This window comes from Clarias gariepinus, chromosome 13 (assembly GCF_024256425.1).
Source record: "Clarias gariepinus isolate MV-2021 ecotype Netherlands chromosome 13, CGAR_prim_01v2, whole genome shotgun sequence".
NCBI lineage: Eukaryota > Metazoa > Chordata > Actinopteri > Siluriformes > Clariidae > Clarias > Clarias gariepinus.
The window spans coordinates 14,740,268-14,756,401 of NC_071112.1; the positions used below are offsets into that span (position 1 = coordinate 14,740,268).

General features: G+C 39.9%; 1 protein-coding gene across 4 annotated transcripts in view; it reads right to left on the reverse strand.

Moving 5' to 3' along the window:
* The window catches only part of ctbp2a (C-terminal binding protein 2a), a 33,433-nt gene that overhangs the window by 3,157 nt on the left and 14,142 nt on the right, over nucleotides 1–16,134 (reverse strand). For all 4 annotated transcript variants that reach the window (XM_053509729.1, XM_053509728.1, XM_053509727.1 and 1 more), the window contains 6 exons: nucleotides 4,753–4,907; nucleotides 4,289–4,433; nucleotides 1,299–1,505; nucleotides 983–1,197; nucleotides 647–777; nucleotides 58–185 (listed from right to left, as the gene is read on the reverse strand). In XM_053509729.1, coding sequence (XP_053365704.1) covers nucleotides 58–185; nucleotides 647–777; nucleotides 983–1,197; nucleotides 1,299–1,505; nucleotides 4,289–4,433; nucleotides 4,753–4,907 — 981 coding nt within the window. The remainder of the gene's footprint in view (nucleotides 1–57; nucleotides 186–646; nucleotides 778–982; nucleotides 1,198–1,298; nucleotides 1,506–4,288; nucleotides 4,434–4,752; nucleotides 4,908–16,134) is intronic.

Sequence of the window (16,134 nt, forward strand, 5' to 3'; positions counted from 1 at the left end):
ATTTTAAATAAGATTATTCCGTGGATCAACATTTGAATGCATTGCGGAAGAGTGTACCTGTGATCGCTCTTCTTATCTCAGTGGCAGCTGCTTCTCGCATCTCCAGTGAGGCCTGCTCACTGTACCAGGCTGTGTGAGGTGTGCAGATCAGATTGGGAGCATCTTTTAAAGGACCTTGGGTAAAACTAATGAGAAAATAAAAGGCACAATAATGATTACACAGGAGCATAAGCACACAATTTGGTTTAATTTAAAAAAATAATAAATGAATAAAAACTCAACACCACCTCCTATTGTTTGCTACCATCTGAAATAAGGTCTCTAGTTCATTAAGTTCTTAACTGATCAACTACACAAACTTCAGAACAACTTTGTAGTAAATTTGAGGACAAATTTACAATATCGCTTTCTCTTACCTGAAAAAAACAGCAACTAATACAACTAAACTCGTTGTATTATGTTGTACTAGTCTAGAAGAAATTGTAACTGATAGCTACAAAGTCTACAAAGTATACTTGATGTAATTAGTAGGAACTTGACTGATACATAGTATGTGGTTTAATGGTTAGCAGTTCTGTTATTCTTATTAATTAAACAAAATACAATTTATTTATTTTTTTTGTTTAGTTTTAGTAAGTGATCTCACCTGAACGGTTCTGACTCGTGTACATCGAGAGCAGCTCCCCGGATTCTTCCTTCCTTCAGGGCCTGAGCCAGAGCTTTCTCATCCACTAGACCCCCACGTGCACAGTTCACCAGGAACGCTCCCTGACGCATCTGCACCACAGAAGCGTTAATGCATCCGATGCCAAAAGCCCACAGGAAGACAGGATACCAACACAAACAATCATTGAGGTGATTCATCCACACAAAATATCCACTAGGTGGCAGTAGTGCATTGACTAATGCATTATAAGAAATCATGTGGTTATACAGTATGTCTGTGTATTGTGTGCGCGCTCGCATGTTGGTTAATACACACCTGTTTGATGGTAAAGTCATTGATCAGGTGGTGGTTGTGTTCATTTAGATTGCAATGCAGAGACACACAGTCGCTTTGGTACAGAAGATCCTGGAGGGTATACACCCTCTGAACTCCTAGAGAGCGCTCTAAACCATCCTGTAGATACGGGTCATAGAATATGACATTGAAGCCAAATACTTTTGCACGAACCGCTACTGCCTGACCTGTTCGGCCTGTACAACACAAAGACAGATTTATACTAGAGGTTAATATTCACTCTCAGTGAAGACTTTATAAACTGTTGTTTTATTCCGCCCCTCCGTCTATGTCTCACCAAAACCGATGAGTCCGAGCGTCTCTCCTCGTATACGAGCTGCTCCTGATGCCAGCTCCCTTATCTGCTCTATGCTCTGAAACCGCGAGCCTTCGCGGAGAGCCTGGTACAGCCAGGTGTTCCTCCGGTACAGGTTCAGAATGTGACAGAGACTAGAGTCTGCCGTCTCTTCTACGGCTGCAGATGGGATATTACACACTGCAATGCCTGCGTGAACACACACACAAATAAATATTACTCATGGGTTTGGGTAGTTTATTTAAAGATTCAATGAGAATTAGTCTGGAAAAGTTTAATTGCAAATGCAAGTGAGAGTTGAAATAAAAACTAAAAGTAATGGGACACACACACAGGGCCTTAAAATGCCTTTTACGTATGAGGAAGGCAGCGGATTACTGGGAAAGAGAACAATGTCTTTAAAAAAATGCTGGCACCTTTTTGAGCGCTTTCCTCATGTCGTCCATTCATTTATTGTGTTAAAGTAAATAAAGCATAATAACTACATAACTCTTTTAGCTTCTCCCGTCAACTTGTCGCCACAGCAGACCATCCGATCCGCACACAACTTGGCACAGGTTTTTTTTTTGTTTGTTTGTTTTTTTAATGCCGGATGCCCTTCCTGACACAACCTTTGCACTTTTTCTACCCAGGATTGGGATACAGTGGCTGAGTAGTATGGGATTTGACAACCCTCAACAGTGGCCCCAATTATTGCCCCATATAAGCCGAAATCCCAACATGGCAACAGCAGTGACCGGCGCATGCATGACAAATGCGAACAAACAATAATACTCAGTCATCATTTTCTGTGAAAATCTAACAACTTTTTTGTTTACCAAGTTGGAAATTCTGTAGAACCATATCATGAACCTAGTGGGCCAGAACAAACTAGAGCACATAATAATAAAGCAACACTCCATCTGTCTGCGTGCATAATAGTTTGCCCCATGCATCTCATTATGCCACTAAAACCTTCTAAGAGCATGCATTGCTCAACTGTAACAGATTTATTGTCGAGATATTAGGTTATCCATAACATATAAATTCACAAGCAGTTAAGTAAAATTATGATGCAGATGTCCTGAATATTGAGTGGAGGGAAAAAAAAAACTATACATTATTCTGCAAATGACTCACAGCAAATGTCACATTAAGATGCCTGCTGTGATATTTTTCTTAAGCTGAGTTGATTCAGCTGGAAGGATACAGAACGTACAAATCATCCAGCTACATTTCAGACATGTTTTAGATTATACTCTGATCAGCCATAATATTAAAAACACCTGTCAAACAATGTCTATGTCTCTTAGATTTTTGATCAGACTGAGATCATACCATTCTGAACAATTTCTACAGCATAACAGAGAACATTATCCTGCTGAAAGAGGTCAGTGCCATGAGGGAATAACGCTTCCATGTAATGGTATACTTAAACAGCACCGATCTTTAGGTTGCTGGCAGTAACATCCACAGGAATGGCAGGAATCCAATGCTTCCCAACCCGAATCATAACACTGCATTCACCCCCTTGCCTTCTTCTCATAGTCCATCTTGATGCAATGTCTTCCCCAAGTAAGTGATGCACACGCACCCAGCCATCCACATGATGTAAAAAAGCAACCCGAACAGGTTACCTCCTACAGTCCAGTTCTGACGCTCATGTGCCTATTATAGGTGCGCTTTTGGGTGGTAGACAGGGGTCAGCATGGGCGCCATGACCAGTCTACAGCTACACAGCTGTTTTTCAACATTTTTTTGTAGACAGAATTAACATTCTGCAACAATTTGTGCTACAGTAACTCTAGCCATGACCATGGCACCAGTTCACCAATTGTCCTTCTTTGGTCCACTTTTTTTTTTTAATGACATAATCAATACATTTACATTTAGGCATTTGGCAGACGCCCTTATCCAGAGCGACTTACTTTTTTTTAAAACTCATTATACATCTAAGCAGTTGAGGGTTAAGGGGCCAACAATGGTAACTTGGTGGTCGTGGGGTTTGAAACTAGGACCATCCCCCAATGATATGCGTCCAATGCCGATGCGATACTATTGACTTCATCTTTCAGTGTTTTTATAGTTACGGCTTATCGGCGTGTACTCCATTTATGTGCAGCAACTCAGTACCTGCAATAAGGGGCAGTAGTGAGCCATCATTTCCATCCCACACAATAATAAACTGAGAGGTGAAAACCTCAGGTTATTTCTATACTTCATTTGGAGTGCTATTAACTCTGTGATCTGTGGTGTAGCTTATGCTGTCTGTTGTTACTGCATTTCCCGCTCTGAAGAATCAACACGCAGTAACACAAAATCTAACATTACCCATCAACATACATGTCGCAGCGTCAGTGTGAGGATTCTGTCAGAATTGGCACTAATAGGAAACTGTGAGCTTGTGAGGTTTGGAGACGACAAAGAAACCACTGAGACGTTGCCATCCGGTCTAAACAAACTGCTAGAGGAACTGCCAAAATTACACACTTTGTGATCAAACTCCAAAAAAACTGCTGCATTTGGCTCAAATGCTGCTCGCAGATACGGATGTGCTGACTCGGCCTCCAGCCGCCTTTTCAACCTCTCGCTCAACAACTGCCCTCTTCTGATAAGCCATTTCCTCCCTGACACTGTGTCTAAGTAATGAAATAAAATGAATAAAAATCGAGACAAAATTGTCTTTAAGCTTTTTATAGGAACATCTGCTTTTTAAAGCTTAACATGTAACTTTACAACAAACATGAACATCCTTCTTTAACAATGCCTATGAGGGTAGACTCTGTCATGATACGAACTCCAGGCTCAGTCGCTTGGCTGCGAATGCCTTCAGATCCTTTCAGACACACGATTTCCTTCCACTCGGTGTGTGTACTCCCACGCAACGCTTTCTGAACAACACTGCTAGAAAGCACCACTATTCATCCTGTCTGTTTTACCTGTTGTGAAGTACAGCCTCTGCTCTGATTGTGAGCCCATGTGCGTAATCTTACCCATTTCCCCTGCAGCTTTTATGTCGATGTTATCGTAGCCGCTGCCGATGCGGATGATGATGCGTAAGGCTTTGAACTTCTCCAGGTCCTCTCTGGTGAGTGTGATGGTGTGGTACATCATTGCTCCTACTGCTTCATTCAGTACCTATAAAAACACACACACACACACAATGCTTATCATCATCATCATGTTCTACCCAGATGTTACATTAATGAGATGAAATGCCATCCTCTCATCTTTAAGCTCTCAGTTATTTCATCTCCACAGTAATTTTAGAGGGTGTCCCTGGGTGACTCGATATCTAGTTCGCACCCTTTGTCTAGTTTTTTTTTTTTTTACTTCATATGGCTATTTTCTATTCACCTTTCAAAAACGCTGATTCATCTTCTTATTCCATGCGACATATAAAATACATCTCATAACCCGGATAATGATAGAGCACGATATTCAAGTGTGTGTGTACCTTCTCATGGATCTCCTGTGTCGACTGCGCATCGCAGAAAGCCACCGTTGCCAGATCTTTGAGGATGGGCATCTCCACTGTACAATCCCGTCCGTCCAGCAGAGCGACCAGCGGCCGAGGATGCATCGGTCCATTCATTATTTGCGGCCTTATACCTGCAAAGAGACAGAGAGAGAAAATGAGAAAAGAGAGATGGAAATTGAGACATTTCATTTTGTGCACTTGTAAATTTTAAGAGAACCACTTTGCATTTGTAAGTGTGCGAGAAAGCGATAAGGAGAATGGGATCAACACACTTTGTACGACTTTCCAGCGCACCCTCTTGCTGTGAATCTGGTTGTCATGGAGATTACAGGATTTGAGCAGGATTATGAATACATTTCATTTAACGGTATCTGGGAGAGTAGAGGGAGTTCTCGCTGAGAGTTCTCCCTTTACTCCACTCTGGCCGTTGCTCAGGAATACTTAAAAAATGATTTACAATGCTGTCACTGAGGAAGAATTTGAAATGCTTATTTTTGAAGAAGAAGAAAAAAATGAAACATTTCAGATCATGAGGGCATCTGGAAATGAGACTGTTGTCTCAGTAGGGCTTCCCTGCTTAACAAAAAAGAAAATAAAAACAGATGGCTTGCACTCAAGGCTAACTCACACACTGATGAGATTTAGGTTAGCAGTCTGGCTCATCAGAGTAATAATATTAACTCGCGTTCGAAAAGCACTTTTATCCGAGCCTCAAGGTCGCTTCTGCTTACAATCAGCGATGCGCGTTTAACACGGAGGATGATCCCGAAAAAGACGCTGATGTTGAAATGATTTTAAAGCTTCCTGATGTGTGCGAGTTAAAAGCTTTTTTGGACATCTCTTGCAAAGGAGAACAGAACCTCAAGTGCTTTACTTTCAATCAAGCCAAGCTGTGATGGTTCTGTTCACGCTACTGGCTTGTCCACCCAGTATGAGAAATCACACTCCGAAAAAAAAAAAAGTGAAGGTGAGAGAGAGAGAGAAAAAGAGAGAAAGTAATGGAGAGTTTATGTAATACAATAGTGTCCCAAACCACATCGACAATAAAGAACTGTCAAAACAAAAGGAAATGAGCAAAAGTTTCCACAGCATGGACATGTGCTGACGTGTGTGCCTGATAGCGTGTGTGTGTGTGTGTTCGTTCACAGGAGTATTTAACTCTTACTTTTAAGGAGAGTGAGACAGAGAGAGAGAGAGAGAGAGAGAGAAAATGTCTTGTCTCAGTCAAAGTGGCTTCACCTCACTGTCTATAACTGCTCCTGGTTACCTAGCAACCTAATCTCCCACAGTATGCCAGTGGATGGCCTGGGGTCCTGGGAAGAAGTATCACTACCACTACTGCACGCACACACACACACACACACACCTGTGTTTCTTTTATATCTTTGTGAAAAGTCCTTGACCTTAACCCTAATAAACGTAAGCATTGCCTTTTGGGGTCGTTTAGTTTTGCAAAATCTAATATTTCCACAAGGACAAATTTTTCATGTACTCATAAATGGGGTCACTGGGTCCCTCGGAGAGACACGCCCCTGCCCCGCCACCAGACACACACACACACACAAAACCCCAGATTATAATAGTTGCCAAAAGGGTGAGGGTGAGTCAATATGCAACTCTTGTGCCAAGCTAGACCGTGTGTGCATATGTGTGTGTGTGTGTGTGTGTGTGTCCATGCATATGAGAGTGAAAGCGAGGATTATACACATGAGAATTAACACGCAGTTTAGTTATGGCATAGGATGTTTTTCCATCTCCAGCACCTGCATATCTAACCAAGCTCTCATGAGCTACTGCGCGCGCGCGCACACACACACACACACACACACACACACACACAGCTGCAGTACTATTTTTTTTTTTATTATTCCATTTGCATCTGTGTATTAATGAATATAAAGAACATTGTAGTGTACACATAGCTCAATTGCCACAAATTTTCTTTTTTTTTTTAAAACAAAAAACCTTTTTTTTTTTAATAAGAAATCAAGCAAATAATTAACTCAAGGTTAAAACTAACATGTGCTACTATTGGGGAGCTGTTTGGTCCCCACACAGAGAAAAATACATCCTCTCACTCACACACACACACACACACACACACACACACACACACAGTGTGCGGAGGAAACATGTTTCTTGCCTGGAAACTGCTGCCTCCACATTCCTCCCATTAAGAGCTCTGCAGACCCCCAAAAACGAGTGAAGAATAGAGGGAGGCGAGGAGGGGGGGGGGGAATGTCTTCGGGGGGGATCTCTCCTTCTCTCCTTCCGTAAATCAGCCCCCTCCTCTTCTCTGCGTCTTCCCCAGGTCTCCTCAGTGTGTTTGGAGTGCTTGCTCTTCCCCAGCTCGAGGGGAGCCTAAGCAGTGGCACGCACTTACACACTCCCTATTTCTCTCTCTCTTACACACACACTCCCTCTCTCCCTCCTTTTTGCCTCAGTGTCTAGTGAGAACGATCCTGGCACAGCGGCAGAACGCAATGGGCTTCAGCGGCGAGGAACGAGCGCCAGGGAGGGGGGGGGTAGGGGGAGGAAAAAAAAATCAGACCAAACGAGGACTTCTGCGGCTCTGCTCTGGTCTCAGCTGCAGTCTCTCCTCCTCCCTCTGTTCTTCCCCACGGCCCCTTCACTCCTCTGCACTGCCTTTTTCTTCAGTTTATGATTTGTTAAAGCGCAGCATTTAAGAGCAGTCGACCCCCTCCCCTGCCTTTTTTTCCTTACTTAACCCAGGTCTCACTCACTCTCCGTCTCACACACACACACAGGACCATTTCCTGTGCTCTATCTGTGTTCCAGTTGCTGTTTTTGGCTGAACACTGTTTTGGATTTGGCTTAATGATCTAGTAATTTAGGCACTTATAAATAGAGTACATGTCTGTGTGTATGTTTTTGTGTGTTGACATGGGGCAGTTCAAATTAAGTGCACAGGAATACCTGCTCTTATCTCATACCCAAGTGTGTATGTATGTGAAAAGCACATAATACTCCAGCACAGTTGGATGAATGATTGATAACCTCAGACAACTGTTTTCACATGCATCCTTGTTTACAAGAAAGACATGCGTCACCTGCGCACTTACCCGTTTCTTCTATGCTTTACACAAAAAACAAAAGTGATGTGCTTCTTATTAAAGTTTCAGCAAAACTTTGGTCGAATGAATGGTTTCAAGGAGCGTGATGCTGATGTGAGACAACGGATAGTGATCCCTGTGTGCCGCCTACGCTTTACAGGCAGGCGACATAAAAAAAGCAGAGACAGTGAGAGATCACATGGATACACTGAGAATCCAGGGCCCGCATGTGCCATTTCATCCGTAGCTAGTCGTCCAAACACCAACGTTCCACTGTAGACTGTAGGCTAAATCACATCCTTAAAACTACTACACAGTGAAGAAACTTTCTTACTAAGATTTAGCCGTTTCTTACTTAGCTTTATCCACGAGGCATCTAGACTGTCCTGACTCCTAGGTGATAAAATAAACTTCTTCTAGATGTCCATACAGCCGAGTTACTGGCAATCTTTGAGCAACGACCATCACCACATCCCCCCCAAAACATTTATTAAAACTAATTAATATGCCAAATGCCTCAATTTATTGTAATTGTAGCTTTCGAGGTTTTGAGGTTTAGTCTAGGGATGCACCGGGTTGGGCTAATAATTAATAGTTTTTTTTTTTTACTTTTACTCTACTTGTGTGAGCAAAATCTTTATTATAAAACTAACTTAACTGTTTTAAAGTCTCTAAGCCTTGAAGTCTTTATCACACTATCACGAATGAGCACAGATTCAATTACTGGAATGTATTAAACAATGTTTTAAGATAATCATCTTTCACGTGAGAGACACTTTACTTTTCTTTAAAAGTAACTGATTCAAAAGGCTTTTGTGCCTCCTAGACAGCTCATTAAGAAGAATTTTTCAGTAAATGCATGGCACGACAAAAACATTTGTGAAACATAAATTAAATGTCGCAGCATGGTGGGTCTCCAGGGTCAAGGGTTCGTTTCCCATTTCAGGTCAGTGTCTCCCTCTGGGTAATCTGGTTTCCTCCCACAGTCCAAAGACATGCAGATTAGTTGGCGTTCCAAAATTGGACATTGTGTGCTAATTTCGTCAACGAATTTCGACCTTTTTTCCTGTGACTAAGACGAGACGATGACGAGATGTCATGCTTACCAATGAACAGTGACGAAATCAGCATGCAATTTTGTTAACCAAAAAAGACGAGACTAAGATGTTTAAAAAAGAAAAGCTAATAAAACATTGTCAACATATGATTTTTGTCACGATCTGCTGCGATGCGGTGTTTATTCTTATGGTACGAGGAGCAGTGTTTCCCAGGTCACAGTGCACGGAGTATCAGGAGTACAGACGGGATGTTACAAGCTCAGTCATCTTTAAGTCCTTGATGTCATCACAGCAATATTACACAGGAGAAAGTGAAGAGCCAATAGTCTGGCCTATTTTCTTCATACTGAACTGGATGTGTAGTAATATGAGAGGGGAAACAGTGAGGGCACACAATTGCTGGGAAAGATACCATAAACCTGAAGAGAAACATCAAGGTATACCGTAAAAATCTCCCAGTTTTACAGCCTCTTTGTACCACGTGTTAACATGATTATGTTGTGATGTATTTGATTTGATTTTATAGTTAAACTTGACTAAAATGTCCAGATTTTTTCCGGACTAAAACTTAACTAAACAAAAATAGGATAAGATAAAACTATAATAAAAACTAACAGGGACATTTATCCCGGGACTAAGACTAAAATTGAAAATAGCTGACAAAATTAACAATAGTGTGTGCCCTCTATTGTGCCCGAGGTCTCCTGAGATAGACCCCAGGTAACAGTATAAGTGGTATAGTGGTATCTATTCATAGATAAATGAAGGGATGAATTAAAGTGATAAGAAAAACAAAATGTAAATGTCTTTCTTCTAGTACCTCCTTACAAACTGCATATTGCTGAACCCTTTTTTTCTGAGAATGTAAAATACTCCCACACAGCCGAAATTTTCCGACGCATTGTGTACATCGTCACCGTTGTGGGAAATATCATAGCACAGCCTATTAGAACTTTCCCAAAGCGATAATCAGATCGCAATTAAGCAACATTGGCATCTGGCTCCAGTCAGCAGGGCAATACTGACGTACAGCTGATAAATCAGTGCATCACTAGTTAGTTGGTATTCATACATTGCCAGACACAACTACCCACTGATGCATAACTGCAGCTTCTTACCTCTAAAACACACAGTCAAATCTCTGAAAGGACAATTATACAGCCTTACATTTAAGAATTTATTAAATCATTTCACAAATATATGCATTCAACATGCATTCACTCCTAGTCCCACACGTGTCTCAGCCCATTATAGAGCTTTGAGTAAACTAGTTTTCTATTCTTTTTTTTTAAGGGGAAAAAAAGTTTTTTAATTGTTATCAAAGGTAATTACATACATGTCACAGAGGTTTTTGAGAAAATTAGGTTGCCATAAGCAACAAATCATGATTTATGGTAAGGGTTAGACATCTGACCCACACATTTCTACAAACTAAAAATTACTGTGTAGAGTGGCGACAAGGCGGCTAGTAACTAGGGCACTGGTCATAATATTAAAGTGAATGGCAAAATGTGCCAAATGAGCAGTGCATGTGTGGTTGGGGTGGAGGGGGTTGGGGTCTAAAGATCGAACAGGACATTATAAATTTTTTTTTTTTTTTAAAAGCCCATGTATTTACACAGCCTGCACACTTTTGGCCGTACTGTTCATATTACTCCACACGGTGCAGCTGCGGATGTGTTTTCTCACATTGCAATCTGCTTCCTACTGATTTTTTTGCTTTTTCCTCTATTCATTATTTTCATTCCCTCACTCCCTCCTATCAGGGCTCTCTGTGACAGGAGCCATCTGGCCTGGCAAGGAGAGAGCACAGGACCAGCCCTGAACACGCACATGCACACACATGTACAAACGTGTGTGCGAGCACTCACACTCACACACACACACACACACACAGCTGGCCCTTGTTACCACTCAACACAGAAAGCTGTTATGTGGCAGCATCAGTATAGAGCATTTGAAGTAGAGTTATAACAATAAGTGGAGCACACACACTCTCTCTCTCTTTCTCACACACACAAAGAAATAGAAACAAAGAATAGAAACTGCAGTCCACTGAGTGTACTCAAAACTTTTAAAAAGGGGTTTCATTGATGTCTAGTGGACCTGACTTTTAAAATCCCAGAAAAACTGATCTGCTCACACATCTTTCACCTTGAAGAAATTAGCAGGAACTGCCTGACCTCACAATCCTTTTGCCTCATGAGACCAATCATGTGACTTTGCCGAACTGGATCCTGAGTAACTTTCTGTGGCCTAGTTGTTCCGTCTGTACTCACTTGTCTTGTGAATATAGAAAAATAAGTTCGTGACACGAGACTAAGGAAAAAAATCATAAAGACATAAGCTCTCCTAGTGAATCTACTGAATTTTACTATTCTTTAAAAATATTTATTTTACATTTAAAATGTAGCTATATAGTATATAATAAAACACAAGTGCTTTAGCGCATCCTAAAGCAAGATGACACAAACATTTTTTAGTAGGTTTGTCATATTTAACTTCTCAAACACAAAATAAAATGTGTTCTCAAACCTATTTAGGATTAACTCCTGCCACATTATCAGATTAGAGCAAACGGGCCGAATGTCTGCTGCTGTTATGTGAAGGATCTGTATTGTGCACATGGTGTCAGCTCCACCTTCTGAGGTGGAGTGTAACTCAATCTCCATGACACCATGACATTTTCTTACTATAAATAATTCATATCACCTGCTTGCCTACACATATACAAAAATGTATGCGCACACACGCTCATGCTCACACACACACACACACACACACACACACACACACACACACACACACACACACACACACACATTAATAAAAACTGTTCCTCTGTCGCTCAAAATGTCTGATCTGAAATTGTGATTTGTGGGCATTAATAACTCATGTCTTTCCTAAAGCAAGCAAATTTCCAAAAGGAAATGATATTCTGTTCATTCAGTTGGATTAAGCACAAACGACCCACCTTCCCTATTGAGCCCAATCCGGCACAGATGGCTGGTAGGATTTTATATCTGTAATCCCTCTTCTCTCGTCTTTTTTTCCCTTTAGCTATAGTTCCAAAACCACAATAATGGAGGAGCACATCAAGTTGAACATATGGCCGCTGCATTTACTTTTACTGACACTGGCCCATTTTCTTTTCTGTTTCCTTCCACCCTTTTTCTCTAGATGTTTAGTTCAAACTCCTCTATACGCTGCTCTGAAGACTGTAAATCCTGGCAATAACCTTGCACTTTGCATGCATTCTATAGAAAAACCTGGTTCCAGGAATTGAAAAAAGGTGGCATTGTTCCACTTCCATGTACTAAGTGGTTCAGCACAACAGGCATAAAAGCATAACACATCAAGAACATGCACATGATGGACACACAAAGGAATGACATTGGGTCAAATTATCACCAAAGTTTTTTCTTTTTTTTAAGAAATATTTTTTTTGTTGTTACTTAAATACAAGGAGTGTTCAATTCAAACCAGGACTTGATGAAATTTCTGTGGGTGTTTACAGAAGGCGCAGTAAAAAGAAATTGAATGTAAACATTTTAAAGAAGGCCGTATGTCAGTGAATAACAATTCCATACGTGATGGCTCTGATAACTTGTCTAAGGTAAGAAGGATACCTTGTCTCCTTGTGAAACTTGTGGAAGAGACATATCTGTCTGTGGGAACTGTACACACAATCATTCATGAACACCACTTGCACATTACAGGAACTCAGCAGGAAATTATTACCACATCCCCTTTAGAGTCCTGGCCTCACTCAAAGCCATTTCCACATGCACAGTCCAGGGCATCGAACATAAAAAGCAAGCAGTCAAACATGGCTCTGGCATACTGAGAAAACTTTCTAACTTGATGGTATCCAAGCATTAGTGAGATGCTGAGGTGGGTGTAATAGTGTAGCATTGGATTATATAGAGAAATAAAGGTATTTTTTCATAAATTAAATTCCCAGTTTGACTTGAACACCCATTTAAAAGTGCAAATGTCTAGATATATCAACATAAACATTTGATTAAATTAAGAATCTTATTTGTACATGTACACATTTCAGACTAGCTGGCAGTGAAACTCCATGAAATATATGTTCATGGAAGAGTTTGTGAAATCCTGGTACTGAACCGCTAATGCAGCGAATTACTGACGAAAGTAATAGGTTTTAATACAAGCAACTATGTGGTTACACTTAAATCCAATAAAAGGCTGACAAAGCCAGCATGTTAAGCCAGCATGTTAATGAATGCAGCATGGCCAATCTCACTTTAGGACGGAGGGCACGTTTTCAGGAAGGGAATATTTTTCAAGCTGAGAGATTTAGTAGCAGAGATAAGTCCCCAAACCAATAAATGATCCATTTGTTCCATCAGCTAGAACTTGAGTAGAGAAGGAAAAACAGGGTGAACAAATGTGCTACCTACAGTATGCATGTCCAGTTGCAAGTAATTTTGATTACAGGCATATTTTAAAAAGAAAATGGGGATAAAGTGGCTACTTCCTATTCATAATTGAATGTGACTGTGCCCATTGTGTTGAACACCATTTATGTTTGTTTTTTTTGTTTTTTTTTAACTGCTTGTCCAAAAGAAATACCTCATTTCAGAAGGGTCAAATTAGTGGCTTGCATCAAGCAAAGAAATCTTTAAAATTACTGGAACTAGGTTAGGAAGTGTCCAACGCATTGTTATAACCTGGAAGGACAGTGGTAAACTGTCAACTCTAAAAATGGTATATTTAAAAAATATATATATATATCAGAAAGATCACATATCATACATGCATGATGTACCCATCATACTTAGTTGCCCACTGTACAAGCCTCTGAAGGCGGTGTTAATCTCTAGGGTTGTTTCAACTGGTCAGGTCTAGACTCCGCAATGTAAGGTGGCAAGAAAATAAAGTCCGCTGATGACGTGAATGTACCGAATGACCAGATTATTTAAATGAATGCATTTCCCTCCTGATTCCAGGGACATATTACAAAACTTAACCCATGATAGTGTGGCTTTCTGAGCACGGGAAATCATTTTCACACATGAATTGGCCACCACATGGTGTATTCCAAACAAAGCTAAAAGTGCTCAAATGAAATATTAGATTGCATGATTTTTTTTTTTTTGATTTGTTTATGGCCAACCAGTGGACAAAGCCTTATGTTTTTTTTATTCTGCAAATGTGCAATGAACATGACAATTGTTTAAATCACAGTACTACTGAACTAACACAGAACTGAGCAATGGTAAATATGGCACGTGAAGGATATGATATGTATCAAACGATGTGTATGTGCACATTTAATGAATCCCAAATTGTTTCAGAGATTTACCTAACTAAAAATGTTATTATGAAAAGTTAATATATTATGGCTCAGGAACCATTAGATTAAACCATTACATGTAATGCATATAATCTACCAAACACAGGCATAATTTACAGGAAGTTAATTAATTAAAACAACTGATACTCATACACACAAGGCTGACCTGAAGTATTGTGTTCGGACCACCACCTCTATTGTCATGGCAACAGAATGCTCTTTTTCTGGAAGACAGGGACTTCTTTAAATGTACAGTATACAGTACAGTATACAGTATATACTGTAGTTGATAAAACAGTTAGTTACGGAAGGAAGCAGACCCGGTTTTGTCAAATTAACTGTTATTACACAGATAGAACTAAACATGCCTTTTGTTTGAACAATAGTGACTGTGCAAAATATTAGAAAAAGCTACAGATTTTACCATGTTTAAATTGTCTTTTATACCATGAAGGATCTACTTGAGGGAACATAACCATGTATATCATCCATCCATACATCCATCCATACATCTAGTAGTCCAACCAGGGACAATGGAGGCCAAGGTGTTTATTCCCATTTTGTACGATCGTGGTAGAACCTCTGGTCCACATCCACACACTACAGGCAATTTGGAAAGACCAATTTGGAAACTGGAAAACCCAAAGGAAACCCACCAAGCATGGGGAGAACTTGCAAGCTCCATGCACAGAGCCCCAATGCGGGAATCAAACCCAGGACTTGGAAGTGCAAGGCGACAGTGCTAACCACTAAACCATCATGCCGTCATGTATATAATCATATATATGTAATTTACATTACATTAGATGAAAATCATCTAAAGAAATTAAGCGGTGATGAAACGAATGTAAGTGAAGGAGAAAGGTCTGTCGCAATTCACTGAATAAAAGAACATTGTAATGAGAAAATAAAAAAGGAGTTAATACATGCAAATGCTTCACAATTCACACCTTTGAGAGGAAATTCACAATTATCTTGATTTACAGGCAATATCTGGCAACCACAAGAATACCAAAGACGGGGCAATCACACGAAAGATATCCGATATAAAAGGCATCAGGATCACTTATTGCGCATTCTTGCATAACCCCAGCAGGTCACCAATTACCAATCATTCATACCGGTTTCACTCTACGTCTCTTTTTCATCTTCCTCTTATTAGGCTCTGTAATAATATCTCATTATTTAGATTACAATAATTAGAATCTGATAATATGATGGTGACATGCCATGTAATTTCCTGCAGGGTTTTGACACTGTATGACACTCTATTTCAGCTTCAGTTAAACTGCTCTTCTTGGACACCTCCCCCCAACACTGTCATTTCACAAAAGATTTATAAGCTGCAGGGTGAAAGCACTCGATTACATCAACAGCATGGATGGGATTAGAGATTGCTCTGAAAGGCCACTGCACTGTGATAAAGAAAAAGATTACGCCAGTTCAATCACTACTCATGCAGAAATCATGCCGCATAAGCTCAGGTCTTCTTTTATATATCCCTGACAGGAAATTCTGAGAATTTCCTGGACACATAATTGTATGTAAATAACAAGGCAACTGAAAAAAAGCACTAACAAATATATATATATATATATATATATATATATATATATATATATATATACATTTTATATATATATATATATATATATATATTTTTTTTTTTTTTTTTACACACGTCTGTCACAATTCACTGTATAAAAAGAACCCCAAAAATTTAATTCCTGTAATTCCTAAAGTGCAAACATTTATAATATAAATATATACTGTATATAAAGTGCACAAATCTATCATTGGAACTGTCCCAACAGGAAGCATTTATAATTTTTATGCCACTCATAATGCAATGATCGGTTTTGTATTATTGCATAAAACTATTTTTTTCTACTGTTCATTTTCT